The sequence below is a fragment of the Phalaenopsis equestris genome, unplaced genomic scaffold (genome assembly GCF_001263595.1).
Source record: "Phalaenopsis equestris unplaced genomic scaffold, ASM126359v1 Scaffold202518, whole genome shotgun sequence".
In the NCBI taxonomy this organism is placed as follows: Eukaryota; Viridiplantae; Streptophyta; class Magnoliopsida; order Asparagales; family Orchidaceae; genus Phalaenopsis; species Phalaenopsis equestris.
In genome coordinates this window covers 426529-453250 of record NW_018222214.1, presented here as the reverse complement: position 1 = coordinate 453250, position 26722 = coordinate 426529, and the positions used below count along the sequence as shown (strand labels likewise).

Genomic DNA, 26722 nt, shown 5'->3' with positions numbered 1-26722 from the left:
ATAATAAGTATTGATCATAAGGATATGTCGTCGTAGGAGGTCTCTTTGAACCAAGAACAAAATAAATTTGATTTTGAATTTGATTTTGTTACAAAGGTTTTTCTACAGGATCATTCTCGTATATTTTTTCGGGTTGAGTATGGTCTGATTTATTTTAGATAGCTCTTATATGTTTTATTTTACAAAGACTTTTCAATGTAAATATTTTCATAGTGATTCATTGTGTTTTTTCTCAGCTTTTCTCCACCTTCGATTCATTTTTTTCTTCCCTTGTTTTTTTTTTCCGAGAGAGAGTGATCTAGAGAAAGGGATTTCGAAGAAGAATGAGAAGGAAATTTTTGGGTCAAAACAAAATAAGGCGTGAATATTATATTTATATATCAACCATCTAAAATATTAACTATAATATTTTAATTATCCAAATTTTAATAATAATATTTTAAATATTTTTTTATTATAATCACATTTCTAAACTCATTGATGGATAATTTGAGTGAAAATTTTGGAATGTTGGGCTGGTAAAAATGTTTTGGATGGTGTTAAAAACCCCAAAATTAAAACTAGAAAATAATATTTGCTCGTTTGTAACCAGCAACCCGAGGATCCTATTTGGAAACTTATGATCGCTCTGTAGAACAAATTCATATCTGAAGCGATCCAGTTTGGGGATTCGAAGTGGACTCAAAGCCCCGGAGGTTTTGGCAACTTTCCATCTGGAATTAGGGTTTTTGAAGCATTTTGTGATTTGGATATCGGATTTTGGAAGAAATGCTTGGGGATTCGTCATCGGAGTCTGGAGGGGACGAAAAGGAAAACGAGTTCGTCGAGGTCGATCCTACAGGTCGCTACGGACGGGTGCGGAATGTTTCTGAATCGATTCCTTTGGTTTACTTAAATTTATTTATATTCATGTGCCTTTCTTCGTTCTGATTGATATGCGACATTTAAGAAAATGACAATTTTTTTATTTATTTCCTTTTTCATTGGATCTTATATTTTTTTTAGTATGTAAAAATATTTGTTTTCCTTGCAGTACAATGAAGTTCTGGGAAAGGGCGCATTCAAGACTGTGTATTATTCTGTCTATCTTTTAAAGTGCTCCCTATTTTTTCATTTTGTTCTTCGGTTTATGAATGGCGAAGTTGCATTAAGTTCGGTTCTTTGATTAATGGCTTATGCATGACAGCTATAAGGCTTTTGATGAGGGAGAGGGAATAGAGGTTGCTTGGAATCAGGTGAAGCTTGTTGATGTTCTGCAAAATGCTGCTGACATGGAAAGGCTCTACTCCGAAGTTCATTTGCTGAAGACTTTAAAACACAAGAACATAATTAAATTCTATAGCTCATGGGTTGACACGAAAAATGACAACATAAATTTCATCACCGAGGTCTTCACTTCAGGGACCTTGCGCCAGTCAGTTCATTCTTTCTTCCTCCTTTATTCCGTTTGTGGTTTCTGTTAAACATTTTGTGTTTACAGATTTTAATGATTATTTCTTTAAATCCTTCTAGATATCGGAAGAAGCATAAGCATGTTGACTTGAGAGCACTGAAGAATTGGTCAAGGCAGATCTTGTGTGGCCTTCTTTACCTGCATAGTCATGATCCCCCTGTTATTCACAGGGACCTGAAATGTGACAACATATTTGTCAATGGAAATCAAGGAGAGGTTAAGATTGGTGACCTTGGTTTGGCAGCCATTCTACGCCAATGTCACTCAGCCCATAGTGTTATTGGTGAGTGGAGAAAACATTGATGATGCATGTTATTTGTTTTTTTTGTTAAATTTTTAATTTTTTCATTTTTTTTTTATTGGTGATGCTAGTTTTGCTTCTGTTGCTGTTGCAAATTAGGCTAAACTTGAGTGCTATGTTTTTATTTGTTTTGATGAATTTCTTTTCTATCTCAGGTACTCCTGAATTCATGGCTCCTGAACTTTATGAAGAGGAGTATAATGAGCTGGTTGATATTTATGCATTTGGGATGTGTTTGTTAGAACTTGTGACCTTTGAATACCCATATGCGGAATGTAAAAATGCAGCACAAATATATAAGAAAGTGACTTCGGTACACTCCTGCGTAATTTATTCTGATTGATTAAATTCAGCATTTGAGATTATTAACTATCATGATTGTAACAGATAATGATTCAACAGTTTGAGTTGTTTTTCTTAGAAGGAAAAGTGGAAAACATATTATATTCTTTTTCTTTTAAAAGGTTTACTAAAATTTGATTCACATGAAATTTAGATTTACATAGGGAAGTATGGAAACCTATTGCAGTATATATTTTGGCCGTCTGTTTTCATGCATGTTATGATGTTGGCCATCACTATGGTGTTTTTCTTCTTGTTTCTTTTTCAAAATTATAGTTTTACATGTAATCTTATTGAATTAAATTGAAATTGACCATAAATTAATTTTGAGCTGATTTCAAGTTTGACTTAAATACTTTTCAAGTCAACTCAAAATCTGACTCAAAATATTGCATACATGTAATATATGCACTATACAATGTATATATGATATGTATGTAATATAACATATCTATAATCAAAATTCCAAAATCACTCAAAAGTTGGCTTGAGTTGAAGTATCATTATTAACTTTTAATCTATTTCTAGTCGATTTCATGTTTGACTTAAGTATTTAACTCATACATTTCAAGTCAAATTAAAATGTGTATGTACATAAAATATATTAATATGCTATTTATATAAGATATATATCTATTATGATATATTTTTTTAATTTATTTCTATATTTACATAAAATTAATAAAACCAAACTCATGCAAACTGTTTTCATAATCAATTATGATAGCACATTTAATTGTTATTTGCCTTGACCTAGTTATTTGGATTTTTTTCTTAAGAATGATCTTCCTCCCTTCCCTATTATTTTACTTTTAAAAGATTATTGTCAAGTAAGAAATTCAGTTTACCCCCATGTAGAGTGGCATGCTATATTTCATCTCACCCGTGTCTTAAGGATCACGCAAGTTTCATTACTTGTTTTTTTTCTTACTAGCACACTTTTTGGGTTTTTCTTGATATTAGCTGTGTCCAGCCATTTTAAAGCATTTGTTTCCGAATAACAATAAAGTGATTATTTAGAATGATTGGTGCTTGAATAAGAGAAATTATGATCAGAGATTCAGCTAAAGCCGACAAACTAAAACAATTGGGAACTGGAAGTTTAAAGTTATATTTGTGTTATGCCATGTACTTTATATGGATAGCAACCTCTTTTCGCAAATTTGTGATATCAACTCTTTTGAAGCAGAGATATTGCAAATTATATCTGTACACAAGCCAATGTCAGGCATTGCCCTGTTTAAGCTTGACTTGATTAAAGTTGAGCTTTAAAGTTGTTGTTCGAGCCTATTTATTTATTTTCTTATTATAAATCAAAAGCAAGATTTAATTAAGCTTAGTTAGACATGGGTGACTTGAGTTCTACATAGTTGATCATTCATCGTATTAACTCTTTTTAGTTTTTACTAGTCAAGCTTATTGAAGCAGCTCTTTTTTTCTTAGCACATGTGGACTGAAATGAAAATAGTGAAAGATTTTGGCAGATAGGATGCTACTAATGAATGAATAATAAATAAATAGGCTATAATCAAGTATGTTTTCAAGATATTGTCAAGCCATTTTTCGGACAACTAAAAAGCTTGCTCACTAACATACTGTTGTTCAAAAGTTTGATCTTGCTTATCTACATGTCCTGGTACTAACTTGTTTGATTTCCAAGATTTGTACTGGAATTAAATTTATATCAAGCAATAACAAAGCCGTTTGTTGACCTCCTGACTTGCCTATGTTCATGGGAGCTTTAGGAATGAGGCTAAAGAACATGCTCCTTTTTATTAATGATCTTGAACAATTTGTATTTATTTAGAAAATAAATAATACTATAGTACTAATTTTAATTTGCTCAATAAATATGTTTTAGATTGAAATTAAGTAGCTCATAATTTACTCATTAATCTGCTCTATAATGACTCAACTATCATCATATGAAACGAGAAAGAGCCAATCTCGAAGCTTGAAGATAAACACAAAGCTCGATTAGAGTTCGAGCTCGAATTTTTTAAACAAGCTCAAGTTTGAACACATAAGCTCGAGCTTGACTCATTCGAATTTTATAAGCAAGCTCAAGCTTGAACACAACCTTGCTTGACTTGACTCGGTTGTTTTGCAGTCCTAGGGAAGGGTTGGGGGGAGGGGGTATAGTATGAGTTGGAGAGTGAGATTTATGATTAACTTATTTTGATTATTATGATTTGATATTTTAATCTTTTATTTTGATGTCTTAAATTTTTTTTTATTGTTTAATATTTGTATAACCGATCTTATTTCTTGATTTTACTTTGCTCAATTAATTATTTTTTACTTTATTAAAATGTCATCATATCACTTTTTTAATTTGTTAATTTGTTAGAATTTAAATATGTTATTTCTTACTTCATAGTTTACATGTTATATTTAATATAATATTTATTAATATAGATAATTTTTTAATTTGAGATTTATGCCTTAAAATACCTTGAGGCTTTGCCTGCCCTCTTGGAAAAAAGCACCTTAACTCCATATTGTGAAATTCAAATCTTGGAAATTACTAAAATTTGACTTGAATGACTATTATGCTTCATGTTAAATGAGATATTAGGTTCAGGATAGCTGTGTTGAAGATTGGCTGAGTTCAAGTTAGGCTTTCTGACTTATTTAATAAACAACTCGGGTTTGGTTCATGTAGATTCGGGTTGGGTCATTCAAATTATGTTGGTCAATTTTGGGTCAGATTTAAGTCCGATTAGTTAACCCATATTGACAACGCTAGTTATTGGGTTTTCTTCTATTTTTTTTATCTTCCTTAAAATATATGCTCACACATAGGCTTCATTCATATTATTGCCAGGGATTCTACATACGTACTATACAGCAACATTCTGTATAGTTATTTATTGATGCCCTTTCTTTTTTTCTTGAAGGGTATCAAGCCTGCATCATTGACCAAGGTGAAGGACCCTGGGATAAGACAATTCATTGAGAAATGTATTGCTAATGCTTCTGAAAGAATGTCTGCTGACGAATTGTTGAGGGATCCCTTTCTTCAAATGGATTCCGAAAATGATATCTTATGTAATTCCAGACCATTAGATCATAACAGTTCAGGTATTTTTGTCCTGACAAGCTCTGTCTTTTACTCTGTGCTTAGACTGAAATTTTTAGAAGTATTATGAAAATATCTATGAAGTTGTTTATTTCATATGGCTCTTAATTTTGTTTTTTTGTTCCTAATGTATGATTAATGACACAGATACCATCATGCAAGAAACATCTACAGGTGGAATAGACTGCACGGTGGAAGGTCAAAGAAAAGATATTAAAACACTTTTTTTGAAGCTAAGGATTGCAGATTCTACAGGTTTTGCACCAGATACTTATATTATCATTTGGATTGGTTGTTTTTTGATAACGTGAAAGTTGTGCTGCCAGGTCAAATTCACAATATCCACTTTCCATTTAATATTGAAGCGGACACATGCATTAGTGTGGCTGCTGAAATGGTTGCAGAGTTAGATCTTACTGATCAAGATGTAAGCACCATTGCTGATATGATCAATGCAGAAATACAAGTTCATTTTCCTGGGTGGGCTCCAGGAACCCTTGGTGAAGATCCTGACAATGAGGCTCCATCAAATAAAGAAGATTTTAAAGCTGAAGATGAGACTCATGCTACTGGCGATCTTTTGTTGGAACGACTACCTGCTGGGAAAAAATATTGGTCTGATTTTCCCAATGGATCACGTAGTAACTCTGCCTTTGGACAAAATTTGGTGTTAAGTCCTTGTGACAGCGATGATGTTTTGGAGATGAAAGATAATTTATATTTCCGGGATGATTATTCTCAAGGTTTTGCTTTAGTTGAACGGGAAAGAAGCCTGAGGCATTCCATCACCAGCTATCGAGAAAAAAATCATGCTTCAGAAAGCTTGTCCTCCAGTAGTCTGGTTGCCCAGGAGCTTATTGAGGAATCTACTATCTCTGATTCCATTGAAAACCAAATGGAAGCATTCCGAAATGATGATACTAATGTGCTGTCAGAGAATGGGTCCAAAGCTCTCGAGTCTGTTATACTCAAACTAGAGGAACTTTTGCTTAAGCAACAAAAGGAAATTGATGATCTTAGAGAAAGACATGATTTTGCCATAGCAGACACGTTGAGGGAATTGCCTCTTGAGCTACAAAATAGAGCCTTCAGGATATGCCACCTGAAAATTCTTGATTGCAGTATGAAATCTAAGAGTGAAGTAGCATGGAAGTATCTTTGAATTATTGATCGGCCATTCATTAGGGGGTGTTTTACTTTGGAGAAATGGTTGCGTAGTACACTAGATAACTTGTTTGATTTGTTCATGTAGAGCTAAAGAGAAAAAGAAAGAATGTATTCTGCTAGATATTTGGAAGGCATCTTTCCAGGTAATTGGGGGGTGTGTTGTGCATTGCACTTTTCAATCAAAATTCAAATAAATGCTAATAATTTAGTTTAAATTGGCTTCTTATATTTGATGGCTACCAAAGATAATTCCATATCACGAAGTGTGTATATTACTACTTTATTATGTGTCCATGCAGTGATGGATTTCATATGGTGTATGTTTCTTTTCTACTATATAAAAGATGGACTTGCAGCTTAAACATTTTGTCTAAATATATTCAAAATAGAAAACAGCCTTAGTCATCATTTGAAATCACATTTGGTTTTTATTTTTCTTATTATTAGTGTTGCATGATTGATACCTCTGAAGTGTCAGGAGTATCCCTAAAAATTTATTTGTTACTAACTATATCAAGATCATGAGGGTGTCGAAAATGAATACAAGATCATCAAAGTCATTCTCAGCAGTTGATAAGGACGGGTATGTATTGTTTCTGATTTATATATTCTTAATAATGCAAAACGTGTTATATGATCTTAAAAAGTGATCTCTTTGTGATGTTTTTCTTGCTTATTGAATCTTCAGTGTTCATTTTGTGAAGTATAATGGTGTGTTGGGAAAGGGCTCGTTCAAGATGATGTATTCTGCTGTCCAGATTATGAATTGTTTTTTTTTTTTTTTTTTGGTAAAGATTTATGGATGGTGAAGCTGCCTTATGTTTGGTTCCTTGATTCCTGCATGTTTGATTTCAGATACAAAGTTTTTGATGAGAGGGAGGGAGTAGAGGATGCTTGGAATTGGCTGACACTTCTGATATCCTAAATAACGTTGATGACTTGGAAAGCTACTCTGAAGTCCACTTGCTCAAAACTCTAGACTCTAATTCACAGTAACATAATTAAGTTATATAGTTTAAAGGGTGGGTATCCATCCCTACAAAATCAAATTCATCTCTGAGGTCTTCACCTTAGGAATCTTGAGTGAGTTAACTCCTTTGTTCTTGTTTTGTTCCCTTTTCTGTTTTTTGTTCCCTTTCCTAATTTTTGTTCCCTTTCCTAATTTTTGTTCCCTTTCCTAATTTTTGTTCCCTTTCCTAATTTTTGTTCCCTTTCCTAATTTTTGTTCCCTTTCCTAATTTTTGTTCCCTTTCCTAATTTTTGTTCCTTACTGTTTATATATATATATATATATATATATATTAATCCTCCTAAAAGATTTCATGCTGAAGTCTTTGAGTACTAACTGTGAAAAATATGAGGTCTCTTTGATATTATATTTTTCTAATATATATATATATATATATATTATATATGTAATGAATAAGTATAGTTCTTTAAAATCGTTCTACTTGTTCATAAACATAAGCTTGTTGACTTGAGTGTAATTAACAATTGGCCAAGCAAGGTCTCGTCTTGTTGTGGTATTTTAGTATTATCAATCAATATTATCAAAAGATAAAGTGATACTCATTGTTGACCTCATTTTTTGTCACACAAGTCTTGCACAAGTAGAACGATTTTTGGCCAAGCAAGGTCTCGTCTTGTTGTGGTATTTTAGTATTATCAATCAATATTATCAAAAGATAAAGTGATACTTATTGTTGACCTCATTTTTGGTCACATAAGTCTTGCACAGACATCATCCCTTGATTCTACACAACAAAATTGGTCAAAAGGGGAGTCTGCCTTTTTCTAGGCTTGGCCCGGGCGTGACCACGTACCTCAGCATGGTCACGCCAGGCTTGGGCCCGACTATGCCCCAAAGTACCTCGGAGTGGTCTAGTGGTCTCACCAGGCTTGGGTGTGACCACGCCCAGGTAAAGCGACTTCTCATGTCAGCTATCTGTGGGCTTCATCTACAGATCAGACCACAAATCATCACACCCTTTTGCTGGCAGCGATCCGTGGATCGTCACCGTCGACTTGCCACCTTATTGGACGGCTCCGGGAGGCTCGACCATCGCCTTTCCCACCTATAAAAGGGGGGATCACTACACTGGACTTGAAACTGTTCGGGCACCATTAGTAGAGGATGAAGAAGTGCAGAGGGAGAAGATGAAGGGAAACAATTCTTCGGTCAGCCTCCTCTCCTCTCAGTAAATCCTGTTTCATTCTTTTCTTAATTTAAACATTTTTATTTAAAAGCTTTAAAGCTAGGTCAATCAACTCAAAGGCCCTAGATTAGGCATGGGTTTGGGCTTGACTCAAGTCAATCCGAACCCAGCTTAACCCCAACTCACATAGTTCAAACCCTAACCTAAACCTTAGACCCGACCCAACCTAGGTCTTACCTAAACCCTTATCTAAACCCTAGACCTGAGCCTAACAAGTCTAACCCAATCCCTAACCTAAACCCTAGACCTAACCCAACCCAGGTCTAACCCAAACCCTAATCTAAACCTTAGACTTGATTCTAACATGTCTAATCCAAACCTTAACCTAAACCCTAGACCTGACCCAACCTAGGTCTAACTCAAACCCTAACCTAAGACCTAGCCCTTACCCTAATAGGTCTAATCCAAACCCTAACTGAAACCCTGACCTAACCCAGGACTAACCCAAACCAAACCTAGCCCAATCCTAACTTGACCTAGGTCTAATCCAAATTGGACCTGACCTGAACCTTAACTTAGCCCAGTTTGAAGCTAACCCAAACCTGACCTAACCCTAAGCTAAACCCTAAACCTAAACTAGAATCTAGCCCAAACATGAACCTAAACCGGTTGTCAAACATAACCTTAGACTTAACCCAAATCAAACCTAAGCCAACTTGGGTCAACCCAGCATAACTCGGGTCAAACTCAAACTTTATCCGGGTAAATCTAGCTTTACCCGAGTCAAATCCAAACCAAACCTAAGCCAACTCGGGTTAACCCAACTTAACCCGAGTCAAACTCAAACCTAAGCCAACCTGGGTCAACCCATCTTATCTCGAGTCAAACCCAAATCAACGCGGCTCAACCCGGGTCAACCTAAATCAAACCCAACTTAACCCGAGCTAGCTTAGGTCCAACAGAGACCCAAGTTAGCTAACCTATATCATACCTTAGCTCAATTTTGAGCTAACTTAAGCTGGAAAATCAACTTACGTCTTCCCAACCTTAACCCAAGTTCAATCCAAAGTTAAAAATACATGTTATTTTGTATTTTATATGCTATTTTACATGTTAGCTCATGTTCCTTTTTTTTTACATGTTTCGCATGCTATCCTACGCTTTAAATATTATTTCATGTGTTATTTTATGTTTAAAAACAAAAATAACACAAAAAAATATACTTATAACAAAAGCAAGGATGAAAACCCCTCAGTTTTCTTTGTAAACCTCAAAAGAAACCAAATCTCAAATAAAACAAATAAAACGAAAAAAAAACAAAATGTAGAAAACTCAGATTTTTTAATATGATTGACAAAACCTAGGAATCAAACAAAATATTCATGAAAATATTGAAATTTAAATGAACATCTAAAACACACCAAGATAAAGAACGAAAACGAAATTTAGGAAGATCTGACATGAACTTTAGGCTCAGCTAACTTAGTCACCGAATTGAGGGCCACACACCTACCTTAGGTTAGTCTTAGTATACAAGCCTATGTTAGTTCAAGTACTAGTTAGTGTTAAGGACTAGGACATACAAATAACAAACCAACCCCTAGACTAAGGAAATATCTTAGAATGAAGCAACCCATGGTTACCGACGAATGTATTTCAGACTGCTTCGAAACTACCAATCCTCTATGCTCCCACATTTGATGGAGGATTTCTGGTTATGGGCTAGTCAAAGTTCCCGGGACGACAAAAGTCATGAGCATCTTGACCGGAGACGTTATTTCAAAAATTTAGTTTAGTCCGCCTATAGAACTTATGGAGTCTAGGATCTTCTCATTTAGAAATCCTTCCCTACCCAAATTTATCCTTAGTATAGGGTTTTCAATTGTCTCTGTCAGTCAAATTCCACATCCATAATTTACCTTTTGACCTCATCTGATCAGTCCAAATTCATCGTCAGTTTCTTTGATTGATACTTTTAAAAATGAAATCCTATTCCATATCATGGGCGTTTTCGATGACATGTCACCGGATCGTAAGTCCCATCTCTCGAAACTTAATTCTTCCAATTTGGGCCCTCCAATCATGAAAGCTCGATCTGTGGCAACTTGACTTATCATATTAATCGAGGGGTTTTATTTAGTGCTTACAACTCTAAAGATGTAATTAAATACGAGAGCATGCCCTCGTATTAATGAGATCCCATAATTAAAATAAAATTATCTTACACCTATAAAGTAAGGGAAGAATCCTGGTTCCGTGGATCCATAAATCCCAAAGGTTTTCCTCATTGGAATGATTAGATCTATTCGAAGGTAATATTTCTATCTTTGGGGATAATATATTATTCTTCAAATGCCTTATCTGTTTATTTAGATAGAAATCCTATGGTTGCCCCTCAACAAAATCAAAAAAAAAAATCCTTCCACTTTTGTGTGAAAACTTTTATTATATTAGATATATTATATAAAAGAATGAAGATGTAGCTGATGAGATAACTTCTGTATTTAAGGTTTTGTTGTTAAAATTGAGAACTATCTCAAGAGCATTATGAAATATGATTATGTAATAGATTCTTAAAGGTAAATTTTATGAAGCGCTTTTTGGGCCGGCAATACTGTATGGTTTTGAGTGTTGGGTAGTAAAAGATGGTTGATATGTATGGAGCTTAGTAGAAATGCAAATAGTTATATCTATTGAAAGGCAAGGTGATTGAAAATAAATTGATGTTATTTAGACATGTACTATAAAATGTGGGGAATAAACCTTAGAAGAGTATATAAAATTAATTTAGGAGCAGGAAAAATGGGGAGATATTTGTAACATTAATATAGGTGGTTTGAGATTGTCTTGCAAAGAAAATGCATTAACACCTCAGGTAATATTGAGTGGAAATAACTAAAAATTGAGGATTCATAAAACTGACCCCAAATAGTTGGTACAAGGCAAATGATGAGGAAGATCTTGTGTGGTCTTTCCTAGCTGTAGAGTCATGATCACCCACCCTTGTTATCAATATGTGGGCCTGAATGCAAAAATCATTTTTGTCAATGGAAATCTTATATTTGTGATTGGCGGAGTAGTCATCATTAATGATGCTAATTTTGTTTCTGTTGCCATTTCTGAATAGACTTAACTGAAATGCTTTGTTTTCACTTTTCTATGAATTTTTTTTTCTCAGGTATAGCAGAATTCATTATTCCTCGACTTTATAAGAGGAGCATAATAAGCAGGTTGATATCAATGTAATTGGATGTGTTAGAGCAGGTGACTCTCTCTCTCTCTCTCTCTCTGTATACACACACACACTCTTACATGATTTCTTCTGATTAATTAATTTTAGCATTTTAGATTCTTGTAATTCTTGCTTGTACTATCAATCATTTCTATAAACTTAGGTCAAACTGCTTAGAAGGAAACATTTTACTTTCCTTTGTCTTTGAAAATTTAATTTGCATGAACTAAAATATTTACTCACGGAGAAATGCAGACACGTTGAATTTTTTATACTTCGTATGAGAAAAATGATGTGGGAGTGTTTTTGCATGTGTTTTTACTGTCCATCACAGTAGTGTTCCATTTTTCTAAAGAATAACTGCTATTATGAATTTAAGGGCCCAGCTATAACATATAGGGTTATTAAAAATAATTAATTTTAAAATTTCGCTCATCACTCTTTGAAATCAATTTCAACTTCATTAGTTATATTGTAAGTCAACTCAAAATATGATTTAAAATTTGTGGACCTGAAGGTATGATATGTATGTTTTAATTGTTCACATGTAGGGTACATATAGGTAAACAATTCCCTCCTAGTTTAAATGCATACCAAATATTTCTAATATGAATTTGGAAAGGAAATTATTTTGAAATAAAAATAGCAAAAAAACATAGATAGGAAGAGAATAAAATTAATTAATGAGTTTTTAAAGTTATCTCCTAATTCAATCTTCCATAATAGATAGGTGGGGACGACTCACCAAAGGAAGCAGCCGATTACTTCCTAATTTTCCACACTCCCGCTCAAGCGGGTCGTAGATGTTGTAAAGACCAAGCTTGTCATTGAAATTTGAAAGGCTCAAAGGAAGAGTTTTGGTTAAGATATTAGCAGCTTGGCGTTTTGGGATATAGTTCAACTGTATAACTTCACTATTAACCTTTTGAAAAATGAAGTGCCCATCAACTTCAATAAGCTTGGTTCTGTCATGGTGAACATGATTCTTGACAATATTTGACGATATTGATAACTGCGTGACTAACATAAAGCATATGTATAGGCCTATTGGAGGCACGTCCCAATTCCCTTGTTAAGTTCTGAATTCAAATCGCTTCACAGATGCTCAAAGCGAGTAACTTATACTCTGATTTTGTTCTTCTTCTAGAAACATCTCGCTCCTTACTTTTCCATGTAATCGGATTTCCCTATACATAGGAGCAATAAATAGTGGTGGATTTTCTCTTAGTGAGTTCTTCAACCCAACTGTCGCAGTGCAGACATTTACACCTCTATTTCTGTTTTTCTCAAAAATTAATCTATAATCAGGAGTCTTCTTGAGAAATTTCAGAATCCTGTATAATATCTCCAAATGCTTGTCATTTGTGTCATTCATATTTTTGTTGCCTGCAAAGTTTGTAATATATGGCCTTGTATGTGATAGTAGACGAGTTTTTCTACGAATCTTTAATATCTTCCCTTGTCCACATATACACTTTCTTCTCTTCTATTAGTCTTTTTGTTGGAATCCATTGGAGTATTAGCAGACTTGTATTCTATCATCATTCTCTTCTTTAGTTGATCTAGGATGCATGTTTTTCGTGATATAACGATGTTTTTCTTAGACCTCTCTACTTCCATACCTATAGAAAAAAAATTCATGGTTCTTAGGTACTTGACTTCAAACACAATGACAAGCACTTTTTTTTTAATTGAGAATCTTCTTTTCATCATCACCAATAAGAATCATATCATTCACATATACTATCACTGCATCAATTTTATCTTTCTGAATGTGTTTTATAAATAGTGTATGATCAACTTAACCTTGAGAATATCTTTTAGATCTCATAATCTTAACAAACTTTTCAAATCAGGCATTTGGTGATCGCTTAAGACCATAGAGACACTTTCTAAGATTGCATACTTGTGTTTATTGGAATTATTCTCAAGCTCTAGTGCTATCTCCATATATACTTCTTCCACTTCCCCATTTAGGAAGACATTTTTGATGCAGTCCCCATTCTTTGTTAACTGCTACTGAAAGGAAAACTCTGATAGTGTTTAGTTTGACAACTGGCGTGAAGTTATCATAATAGTCAATTCCATAGGCTTGAGTGAAACTGTTTACAACTAATTTGACTTTGAATCTCTCAATACTCCCATCTGCTTGGTTTTTGAGGTTGAACACCAATTTGCATCTGATTAACTTCTTATCCCGAGGGAGCTTAGTAAGAATCAATGTGCCTTTATGTTTTTGTGCTTGAATATCCTCTTCAACTGCTTTCCTCCATTCTTATTTACAAGAACTAAATTAATCATTTTAGGAATCTGCGCTCTATCAAGGTTAAAAACAAAAGCTTTGTAGGATAAGAATAACTTCCCATACCCTACAAACTCGTGAATTAGAAATTTCCTTGTCACCCACATCGGAAGAGGAAGGGGATTACTCATGAGTACTAGATTTCTGAGCTGGAATTTTACGTGAATGTGAATTCGAGTTTTGTTTTGAACAAATCTGTCCTTGCAAGTGTTCTTTCACCTGTTAAAGGGTTTTCTTTCTCGTGTTCATGCAATGTTCTTTGTTATAGACTTCAGGTTGGGTTGGTTGGACATCCTGAACTAGGATATGAAGGCTAGTTGGATTATGTTGTGAGGCTATGCAGGTGTCGTCAAGTGCATCTCATAATGGATGCTCATTTGTAGTCTCCCTTTGAACATCAGATTTAGGTTAGTAGGATTGATTTTAAAAAAATGTGACATCTCTGGAGTTATAGCATTTTATGGTAACAGTCGTGTTCCACTTATAACCCTTTTTGTGGAGGCATATCTAAGAAAAATACACTTGATAGATTTATGGTCAAGTTTTATGCAATTTTGAGAATGAATGTGAACAAATGATACACATCCGAAAAATTTTATGTTGTATAGTAGAAAGGAAAGCTCCAATGTCAGGATATGAGGGCTAGTTGGATTAGGTAGTGAGGCTATGTAGGTGTCATCAAGTGTATCTCATAATTGATGTTCATTTTCACTCTCCCTTTTAACATCCGATTTAGGTTAGTAGGATTGATTTTGAAAAAATGTGACATCCTTTGAGTTATAGTATTTTTTGGTAATAGTAGAGTCTCACTTATATCCCTTTTTGTTAGAGGCAAACCCAAGAAAAATACACTTGAAAGATTTAGGTCAAGTTTTATGCGATTTTGAGAATGAATGTGAACAAATGATACATTCCCGATGATTTTATGCGGTATAGTAGAAAGGAAAGCTCTAATATGAGGCTTGATACCATCTAACTATGATGATGTGCTTTGAAGTTAAGTATCCGACTAATACTTCAATTGATAAGGTATATTGAAGTAAGAATTGATTTCGCCAAAATATATTTTGGAATTTGATGGGAAATCATAATTGAGTAGAATATTTCAGGGAGATGCCTATTCTATTTCTTAGTCGTTTCATTTTGTTAAGGGGTATCAATGTATGAACTCACATGGTTGATTTCATTTTTTGATAATACGTAAGGATATATTGAAATATTCCCTTAGATTATTAGTTTTGAGGATCTTTATTTTATATTAGAATTAAGTTTGAATCGTGTCAAAGATTTTTGCTGTTTCATATTTCTTCATTAGAAATACCTTAGTGTGATTGTCAATAAATGAGACAAATCTTCTAGCCCCACTTAGAGTTTTCATCTTAAGGTCTCCTAATATCATTGTGAATAATGTAAAAATGGTTTGAGGGTTTGTACTGGGTCATGGGATAACTATTTCAAGTGTGTTTGACAAGTTGATAAAATCTCATATTTATAAAAATTAAGAGTTTTATTGATATATAAATAAAGATAAAACTTTGCAACATAATTAAAATTAGGGTGACCCATACGATAATCCCATAACATGATCGTATGGGATTATCTTTAGAGAGACTAATTAGACTCAGAAATTTGAGATAAAAATGAAGTTGAGATCATTTTTATGTTTAGAGAGACTTTTCTTGAGCAGGTATAAGCCTTGATATGTCTCAGCACTGCCAATCATCTTCTCAGACTCTACTACCTGAAATTCATAAGAGTTTGCAAGAAATTTAGTTACAATTTTCGTAACATGAGTAAGCTTATTGATTGAAATCAAATTGTAATCCAACCGTGGGACAATATAAAGTAGAGGAAAAACTAATATTCTGAGTGAGTTCCACATTTTTTCCAATAGTTTTTTAGTGTGATCTATCTGCAAGTCTGATAGATCTAGATATAAAAACCTATTTGGATACGAAAAATAGAGGATTGCGTTAGATAGTCGATAATCAGCATAAAATTTTTGTCAAAAGATTGACATGAATTGTTTAAATCATTTTTTAAATGCTAGTATGTCCCATAGAAACAACGCACCATATGACCTGAGTAGAGTGAAAAGTGTGTAAGGGTCGTTACATTGGCGCCCCGGTGTAGTGTCAAATATGCATGAGTTCCCACATGGATTGATGCGGCAAAGAAGTTAGCCCATGAAATTAATATTATGATAGATTCTTGAAATATGTGCATTCTCACAGGTAAAATAATGGAATTAGTAGATATTATGATTCATAAAAGGATAAATATATTATGTATTCATGAAGCTAAATGGGTTGGGGAAATAACTAAAGAGATTATTGTTTAGGTTTTAAACTGGTATTCAGGTAGGAGTCGTACTAGAAATGTAGGTATAATTATATATAAGAGTTTGAAAGATTATGTTGTAAAAATTAATAGAATTGGAGATAGAATTATAGCCCTAAAGATTGTTGTTGATACTAAGGGTCTGTTTTGGGCAACTACAACTATTTGAAGAAACATCTATGAAACTATTGCAGAAGAAACTGTTTTTTGAGAAGTTGTGGTGGCCATTATAAATTTATTCTATTTTTGAAAATTTAGATTGCAGTTTTTTGATAGCCACCACGCTTTAACAATTTATGTTAAAAAAAAACAGTTTTCTACCATTTAAATTTCTAAAAGCAACAGAAAAATAGTTCCCCGAACAGATTGTGATGGCTGTCTGAAAAATAAAGTAGGAAGAAAGTTCCAAACAGACCCTATGATTTTTAATGTTATATGTTCTTATACTCCTCAAATAGGTTTAGATATAAGTTCAAAAGGAAAAAGAAAAGTTGAAATGACCTAGAAGAATTAATACCAATGAATTCTCTTGAAGAAATACTTTTTTGGAGATTTAAATGAGCATGTAGGTATAGTGGTAGAAGATTTTAGAATTATTCATGCTGGCTATGATTTTGGAGTGGTTAATGAAGAATGTAGAATCATATTAGATTTTGTTTTAGTTTATGATTTTGTTATTTCTAATATTTAAGAAAAATGATGACCATATTATTACTTATAAGAATAAATCTAAAACACAAATTAATTATTTATTTATGAGACAGATATCATCGATAATATAAAGATTGTAAGGACATTTCAAGCGAACTCAACATCGATCATTAGTTTTGGATTTTAGAATGAGCTATGAGTAGTGAATACAATGAAACATTGTCATAGAATTAGATGAGGGCACCTAAAAGACAACTAAATTTTTTTTAATGAGTAAACTTCAAGATTTCAAAATTTGGCATGTTCATGAAGAAACTGATTCTATGTGGGATAAATTAACAAATAATATTAAACACGTGACAAAAGATGTACTTGGAGAATCAAAATGAAAAGTTTTTATAAATAAAAATAGTTGGTGGAATAATAATATGCAAGAGAAGACAAAATGAGAAGTGTTATAAAAATTAGAATGTAAAAACTTAAAGAATTGAGAAAAATATAAGGTGGTCCATAAAGAGTCTATGAGAACAATTTATAACACTGAGATTTCTATTTTTAGTGATCTTTATAATAAATTAGGTACTAAAAAGGATAAAAAATATTTGTATAAAAGCTAAAAAAAAAGTTAAGATTTAATTAAGTAAATTGTATTAAAGATGAAAATCAAAAAGTGATTTTTTTAGAGGAAGATATTTAACATAGGTTGATGAGTTATTTTGATAAATTTTTTAATGAAGTTTTTGAAAATAGTCAACCTTTGTGATAATAATAAATTTAATTATAATAAAACTTTTATTTTTACCAGTACATTAATAAAAAAGAAGTTGAAGAGACTTGAAGAAAATCAAGGGTGGAAAATCAGTAGGAACTGAAGATATCCCAATTGATGTGTGGAAATATCTAGGAGATTTGAGATTTTATTTGCTTACTATACTCTTAATAATATTTTAAAAACTAAAAGGATGTCCGATGAGCAGAGGAAGAGTATTTAGGTCTCCATTCTTAAGAATAAATGGGATGCACAAGAGTGTGGGGGGGGTAACTGGATGTAGGTTAAGACAATAACAACCACAACAACAACAATGAAACCTTAGTCCCACTATGTGGGGTCGGCTACATGAATTGTTTTTCTCTATTGCTTCCTATTTAATGCCATTTTCATTTAGTTCTAATAAATTAAGATCATTTTTTGTACAATAAGCCTAAGTCTTCCTAGGTCTACCTTTGCCTTTCTTAACATAAGTCGAATCTAAAACATCTACTCTCCTAATCGGATGATCAGATGGTCGACGTTTAATGTAACCAAACAATCTAAGAAAACTCTCTAATTTTGTTCGTCACTAGAACTACACCAACCCTATCACAGATATATTCATTTCACATTTTGTCTCTAAGTGTAAAGCCACTCATCCACCTAATCATTCTCATGTCCGCAACACTTAACTTAGTATTATGCTTCTTCTATAAAGGTCAACATTCAGCGTCACAGATCTTGCAGGTGTCATCATCACCTCAATCTTATAAAATTTTTCTTTCAGTCTAAGCGGTACTTTTTTATCACACAAAAAAGTTCCCGAAGCATTACTTCACTTCAACCAACCAACTTGAATTCTACTATTAACATCCCCATCTATAACACCATCGTTTTGAACAAAAAAACCTGAGATATCTAAATCGATCACACCATATAATAATTTGATCACCCAAAGTTACACTTCTGTCACTAGAGCTACCAAGACTGAAATTATATTCAATGTATGCAGAGTTTTAGATCTACTCAAACAAAGGCATCTAGACTCCAATGTCGACCTCCATAATTCAAGTTTTTCCTGAACTCTTTCTCCAGTCTTATCTATAAGAAAGATATGATCAATGAAAAGCATACGCCAACGTACATCTTCCTGTATGTATTCAGTCAGAGCATCCATAAAGCAAAAATATATGGGCTTAAAGCCAATCCCTGATGTAATCCAACTGAAATAGAAAAATATTTGGTCAATCCTTCTTCAGTTCGAACACAAATAACAACTGTAGTGCACATATCTTTAATGACTTGAATATAAGTATATCAATCAACACCTTTCTTCTCATTTCTTCTCAAGAACACTCCAAAGGACATCTCTTGGAACCTTATCATAAGTTTTTTTCTAAATCAATAATAATCAAATGTATATCCTTCTTATTTCCTCTGAATTTCTTCATCAAACTCTTCACTAAATGTATAGCTTTCATCGTAGACCTGTGACCCGACCCACAATTACGTAAATTGTTAAGCTCCGAAAGATGACAAAAAATTTGACCCAATTTATATTTAAGCGGTTAGTGTGCAAAATAATATTTTATAAAATTTAAAATTTGATTTTTATTTCACATACCGGAGGCTCTATGCAACTATAAATATCGTTTCAAGTAATATAGGGATTTCTTATAAGACCTCAGTATCGATCCCACAGAGAAGCAATGTAAGAAATCCCTTAGGCTAATTCTAGTCTACTACTGTCAGACCTTAGTTTGGAATATCGATTAAAGTGATTTTTCTAATAATTATTCATAAATAAAAATCTTAAATCTAAAGATAACTTATCTGGATAAATTGCTTTGGAGAATTTTTAGATGGTAAAGACTTCCCTTCTCGTACAATGGCCTAGATTATGAGTAGTAATAAAATGCTTAGAATTTAATATAGCCAGTGACAAACGGTGCTAGTAAAGAACATTGGCTAACATAGAGTTTTTCCCCAACTTGTGTAGTATTGTTGAGTAGATTCTGACCTCACTTTTAGATTACCCACTGTGCCCCCTCTATAGAACCTACTAGGGACTCTTATAATCCAAAATCTAGACCGAATTGATAAAAAAATCTAGTGTCACCCTATAAACATCAATTCTACGCCTATCAAAACTTATCTCCCTATCTATTTGCACTCCCACTCGGGTGATCGTGACGGCTCCACCCAAGTTGAAATGTGACATTCACAAGTTGGTGAAATCATAGCCCTCCCGGATAATTATGTTTCACAATAAATTTGAACATTACAAGTGATCAGTTTGCAAAGTAAATTAAGAGTTGGTGAAAATACGATCACATTAATTAAATAAGAGAATATCTAAGAAAATCTAAATTCCTAAACATTATCTATTTTATTGCCAAAAGAAAAGGAAAATGAAAATAATAACAGAAGTAGTAAAATGATTGATAGAATCAAGTAATAAATTATGTGTCAACAAGGAGCATGTCTACCTACCTAATTTCGAGTGTATAGGTATGCTTAGTATTGTATTAGTTTTATGCAACTATCTGTCACCTAGAAACATCTAATAGAAATTGATCATTAAATTATATTTAAAAGTTTCATTACCGCCTAAATTATTTTACTAGCCAACCGGTCAATGTGAGTGCACTCAAGTTGCAAGATCACCACTCTTCCGAGACTTAATTTCTCTTACAATAAATTTTAACATATTCTATTGCTACTTATGTCAATGTAGCAAAATGTGATATTACTCATCACATAAAAATAAAAATTATTTTATCATAAAATAAATTGAAAAAAGAGTAAAGAAAATTACTTACGAAGCATGTATAAAACACAACAGAAAATTTTATTTAAATCAAAGAAAATCCTTTAGAAAGTATTTATAACAATTACAAGATAATGAAGAATACAAAATTTAGTTTTTTTCCTCTGAAAGAAAGATGAAAATCTCTCCAACAAAGTCTTTTGCCGATTCATGTGCCACTCGTTTTTCCTTACTCATATCCTCAAAATCCCTCACTAATCTCTTTAGAAAATGGAGAAATCTACATCTCTATAGACTCATGCCAAACTCTCTCTGTCTCACTAAAAACTCATCAATCGCACTAATTATTTGTCACGAGAGGCGCCAACCCCTTTATTTAAAGAGAAGTCAAACACCTCATTTTTCCAAAGGACATACCTCTTCACTCCAAGAGACACCCTTTCACTCCAAGAGACACATCTCTACATTCAAAAGCTTTTCAAAGTGTTTAGATTCATTGAATAACTCCATGGGGTGTGCATAACCACCCAGAAGCTTTCAGAACATCCCAGAATGGCTCGGAATCGCTCAAAAACCATCCAAAAACCATCTCGGGCGCTATGGCGCTAGAATCGGCGCTACAACGCCTGTTTATAGTCGTGTCTGGTGCTATAACGCCATAATCCAACGCTATAGCGCCACCCTGCTAGCAAGCATTTGTTTTGGCTCTGTTTTGCCCCATTTTAGCTCCGGTTCGCTCTTAGTGTTATACATACAAGATAAACATGAAAATAACATTTATTTATAGTGTAATTTCATTTAAAAATATGTGATAAATATAGAGGAAATTAAACATAGAAAGTCATATCAAAATGTGCCAGTTCAAAATTTTTTTCCTTGTTCAATGTGGTTTCAAATTACATCGTTTTTGTTTCATTTTCGCTAAAACTCCATTCCTTGTACTTGAAACCAAAAACTTGCAAAATAGCTTTCTTTAGAGTGCAATATCATTAAAAATGTGCATAAAATGAACATGAAATGCACCTTAAAATAGGTAATTTAAGTTGGATCAATTCCCCCAAACTTGATCATTACTTTTCTTCAAGAAACATTATAACTTTAAAGACCAAATTTGTTGATTTGAGATAGTGGATTTCAGTAGACTTTTTTATAATTTTGTTTCAGAAATGTTATAGTGCAATCTAAGAGAAATTCTAGTAAATCAACATAGGACTGAGTGTAAAATATATCATATTCAACTTAGGATTTTTTATTTTCTATTTACTTAAAAAGTTATTGAAATTTGTCAAACTATAGATTCAAATAAAGTTTAAAAACAAAATTTAAGCACCTTATCTATATCAATTTAATTAATTTTTTTTGAAATAAGATTAACCTTAGGATTGTTTTTAACTCTTTTCATTTAAACTTGTAATAGAAAAATTCTACAAGTATTCATCAGGACAGAACAACTTGTAATAGAAAGTAAATTCAAGCTAAACATGCCAGAATAAAATTGAACTAAAGAAAGGTCGAACAAACATGACAAATATCAACATATGAATATATGCTTAAGTGTTCTCCAAGTCTTATATATTGTTATACCACGAACAAAAACACAAATATACATGATAAATGAGGTTGATTCTTCTTTTAACTCTTTGCATCTTACTACATTATTTCCATTTTATAACATAATCATTACACTGGTATGTTGGGTACTTTAAAATGTTTTATAAACTCTAATCCCCTAGATACGATTATCTCTGATTTTTTGATCCTCGAGCACCAACTCCAGACATCACCATATCCTTTTAATCAAGCGCCTCTAAGAATTATAAGGGTAGTGTAAGATCATCCTCATGTTACTCATCTATGTTCGCAACTCCTATTAAATAAAAATAAAGTCAGAGAAAGGAAATAACAAAATTAAGATGGAACCATAAGAAATTAAGGAATCACATCCCTTATGACACACATAAAGATCAAACCAATTAAAAAATAATTCAAACATCTATCAACATCAATCAAACTGATCAATCCACAATATAACAAACACAATACAACACTAACAATCATGACTCTCAAACATACTAAATCAAACCACACTGATAACTATGTATTGCCTTCTATAAAGTGCTTAACTTAATGTCACCAGCCCGACAAACGGTTCCTCCCGGATCAAAATTTCATCTAAGTAATCCTTGATCAATCGCCCAATTTTTTTGAGATCCATGGATTCCTACTAAATCCTCAAATTTTATTTTTTTTTCAGTTCTTTCTTTTCAGATCGATTCATATCATTATTCTTCATGTTTTTTCTAGATCCAATATTCTAATAATTTTCTCAATTTGCATATTAATATCATTCTTGAAATTTATAAGAAATGGATTTCTATCAGATAGTTCAAGATCTCCCAAATTTTGGATCGGATTCTCTTTAGGTAATTCAGATTTTGGCTCAAATTCTACTAGGTTACTCTTTTGTTTCAAGTTATCTTCCTATTCTTCCCCTTGGGGCTGAGGAAATGGTGAATGTGGTCTTTTTATATTTATCTTGGTTGTTGAAATAGGTTTTTCTAATTCCTTAGGAATTTATTCTATTGATTTTTCAATCACATTTTTCTCTTTTCTCAACTCAACATTTATTTGAACCATATCCTTCAATTTTTTTTCACCACTTAATTGAGTAGCTTTATGTTGCCCATCATTTTTCGCCTTAAGGTTTATCTCAGGATCACTAGGTAAAATCTCTCGAGGATAATTGTTAATTGAATTAGTAATTTTATTCTTAATTGGGTAGCTATATGTTTATACATATATTTTTCACCCTCCTTGGTATATAATCTATCATAAATATCATTAAAAGCTGAATTTTTAGCGTCATGGATTGTTCTTTAAGACTCCCTGCGAGCCGTTTGATTTTTTTTCATTTCTTTAAACTTTTACAATTAAACTAATTTTTATAACATAATTTATTATATTTTATCTTACACATTATTATTCCACTACCAATTATTTTTATTTATATAAACTTTTTTATTTTGATTCTCCAAATAAATCTTTTGTTACTTGTTTTATAGTGTTTGTTATTTCATCCCATATAGCATTTTCTTCTTCATGAACATCCCAAATCTTGAAATCTTAAATTTTACTCATAAAAATAATTTTATTTGTGTCTTTTAGATTCCTCCATCTAATTCTACAATAATGAGTTCCAGTATTCTTTATTTTACAGCTTTTCATCTTAAAATCTAGAACTAATAATCGATGTTGAGTACATAAATCTCCACTTGGAATGATCTTACAACCTTTACAATCTCGATGATCTCTTCTTCTCATCAAAAAATAATCATTTTGTGTTTTATTAAATTCATTCTTATAAGTAATATGACGCTCATCCCTTTTTTTCAATAAAATATTAGTAATAACAAAATCATACGCTAAAATAAAATCTAAAATAGCTCTACCTAAATGACTCTACCTTCTTCATTGGTCACTCCAAAATCGTAGCCACCCTGAATATTTTTGAAATTTTTTACCACTCTACTAACATGTCCATTTAAATCTCCTACAATAAAAAAATTTTCTTCAAGATGTATCATTTGTATTAAGTCTTCTAAGTCATTCGAGAATTTATCCTTAGATCTTATATCTAAACCTACTTGAGGAGCATAAGCACTTATAATATTAAGAATCTTAGTATCAATAACAATTTTAAGGGCTATAATTCTATCACCAACTCTATTAATTTTTACAACATTATCCTTCAAACTCTTATTTATAATTACACTTACATCATTTCTAGTGCGACTCTTATCAGAATACCAAAGTTTAAAACCTAAGTTATCAATCTTCTTAGCCTTTTCTCCCATCGATTTTGTTTTTTGAATGCATAAGATATTAATTTTTCTATGAATCATAATATCAACTAATTCCATTAATTTACCATTGAGAGTACATATATTCTAAGATCCTATCATAATATTAGTTTCATCAATTTCAAAAATTTATCTTAATCAGTTTGAATTTATGCCAGACAAGTCTACTATGGAAGCTATATATTTATTGGGATGTTTGCTAGAGAAGTACAAAGAGAGTAAGGAGGTTCTGCATGCGATTTTTATTGATTTAAAAAAGCTACAATAAGGGTAAAATTCTTTAGAGAGTTCTAGAAAAGAAAGGTGTTGATATGATATATGTTCAAGTCATTAAAGATATGTATACTAGAGTTATTATTTATGTTTTGAATCGAAGGATGACTAACGAAGTATTTTCTTATTTTAGTAGGATTACATCGTGGTTTGATATTAAGCCCATATATTTTTGCTTTAGTTATGGATGCTTTTACTGGACATTTACAAGAAGATGTATGTATGCTTTTCATTGACGATATCCTACTCGTTGATAAGACTAGAGAAAGTGTTCAGGAAAAAAAAATTTTAATTATGGAAGTCTACATTGGAGTCTAAAGTTCTTTATTTTAGTAGATCTAAATCTTAATACATGGGATGCAATTTTAGTAGTAGTAGCTCTAGTAGTAGAATTATAACTATGGGTGATCAAATTACTAAAATGTGTGAACATTTTAGATATATTGTGTCTATTGTTCAAAGTGATGGTATGATGGAGATGTTATTAGTAGAATTCAAGTTGATTGGTTGAAAATCGAGATGTAGAGAGGCCATGGTATGCTTGGACCTCAAGATGTGCTGAGGCTGTGACCGCGATCAGTAATAAAAATGAAAAAGGATCTAGGGCTACTTCTCTGATATGGTGTAGCCATTGATTGGGAAGAAAAAACTATTTCATTATTCACATGTAGCGTATATATATAATATATAAGCAAACTAAATCCTTCTAATTTATAATATATCAAATATATCTAATCTAACTTTGGAAATGAAATAATTCTGAAATAAAATTAACAGACAAACATAAATTGAAAGATAATAAAACTATTAAGGAGTTTCCAAAGCTATCTCCTAATCCTATCTTTCATGATAAGCAGGGGGCTGCTCGGCCCACCCAAGAAAACAACCGGTTACTTCCTGATTTTCCACATATACATTTTAAGTCAGAGTTAAATTCTCAAACTTATAATAATATCTAATCTAAATTTGGAAATGAAATAATTTTGAAATAAAATTAACAGACAAACATAAATTGAAAGAGAATAAAACTATCCACCCAAGAAAACAACCGGTTACTTCCTGATTTTCACATATACATTTTAAGTCGGAGTTAAATTCTCAAACTTATAATAAGCCTTATTGACATGTGTTATAGAAAGGACTATAATTATTATCTGTTTTATCCTCTAATTATTTGGGTTTGATTTTGTGCATCCTAGTTCATTTGAGTGCTTCATGAGGTGGAAACTCTTTTCTCTGGGTGTCAATTTTCTTATGCAGATTTTAGCCTCCTTGTACCTAAGGAACTTCAACAATCTTTTTTCCACCTCCTTTGATACGTATAATGTCATTAGTAATTAAATCTCTTTTTTTTTTTAATCACATAAACATATACAAATATACTCTCTAATACCTAGAGTCTATGCTTGACTGCTCAATTCATGAGTTTGAATGCAAAGGTTGCTTTTTGATATACTACCTGTATGTAAGAGCCCCAAATACCATATTTTGTATGTGAATATAGGATTGAAAGCTGAAATAATCTGATTTAGTTCTATGAAGCTCAATACCTTTGTCGTGACTGTTGACTGGAGATCTGCTTTAAACATTCTGCACACCCTTGTTACAATGTTACCAATAAGGTTTGTGCTACAGTCGTGTAATGACTAGACCTGCTATAACTTTTTTCATTTTTATTATTTTTGTTGCATAACCATTTATGAAAAAGATTGATGATTCCAGCAGCAAGTGGGCAAAGGCTGTCTGAAAACCTCGAGGAAGCAATTGGTCTATAGTTTTCTTTCTCGTGGCACAACACAAAATCTTAACATAAAGGTGGTGGCTTTAGCCAAAGGCGGAATCAGACAATTTTGCAAGTGTGGCAATTTATTAAATAAAATAATTAGTTTTATTACATAAAATTGGTAGCACATATTCAAGAATTTTTATTTTATTATCATTGTTGAATTAAACAATGACTACAAGCTTCTTATTCTATTCTGTATTGTTTGATAATATTATGTAAAGTTTTATTGGAAGTCCAGTCAAATGTATATTTTTCA

At 32.4% G+C, this 26722-nt stretch overlaps 1 protein-coding gene across 11 annotated transcripts; it reads left to right on the top strand.

Annotated features, from left to right (window-relative positions):
- The first annotated feature begins 590 nt into the window (after positions 1–590).
- Positions 591–26722, top strand: LOC110036097 (probable serine/threonine-protein kinase WNK3). 11 transcript variants are annotated; one of them, XR_002295204.1, is made up of 12 exons: positions 591–855; positions 1034–1071; positions 1187–1414; positions 1513–1736; positions 1910–2067; positions 4997–5180; positions 5326–5433; positions 5505–6488; positions 7201–7428; positions 11680–11765; positions 26185–26302; positions 26406–26722. XR_002295204.1 is itself a non-coding variant. In XM_020740457.1 (8 exons), the coding sequence occupies exons 1-8, from the start codon at positions 769–771 to the stop codon at positions 6338–6340; spliced, it is 1863 nt and encodes a 620-aa protein (XP_020596116.1). In that variant the 5' UTR covers positions 591–768; the 3' UTR covers positions 6341–6846. The 11 variants fall into 11 exon arrangements, 1 of the variants encoding a protein (XP_020596116.1); XR_002295206.1 differs by having other exon boundaries at positions 26403–26722; XR_002295203.1 differs by having other exon boundaries at positions 26223–26722.

Bases quoted from the DNA above. Each gene is read 5' to 3' on its own strand.
- LOC110036097 (XM_020740457.1), top strand. From the start codon at position 769: ATGCTTGGGGATTCGTCATCGGAGTCTGGAGGGGACGAAAAGGAAAAC. The intron at 856-1,033 runs GTGCGGAATGTT...TTTTCCTTGCAG, and splicing joins CTACAGGTCGCTACGGACGG to TACAATGAAGTTCTGGGAAA. The intron at 5,181-5,325 runs GTATTTTTGTCC...TTAATGACACAG, and splicing joins ATTAGATCATAACAGTTCAG to ATACCATCATGCAAGAAACA.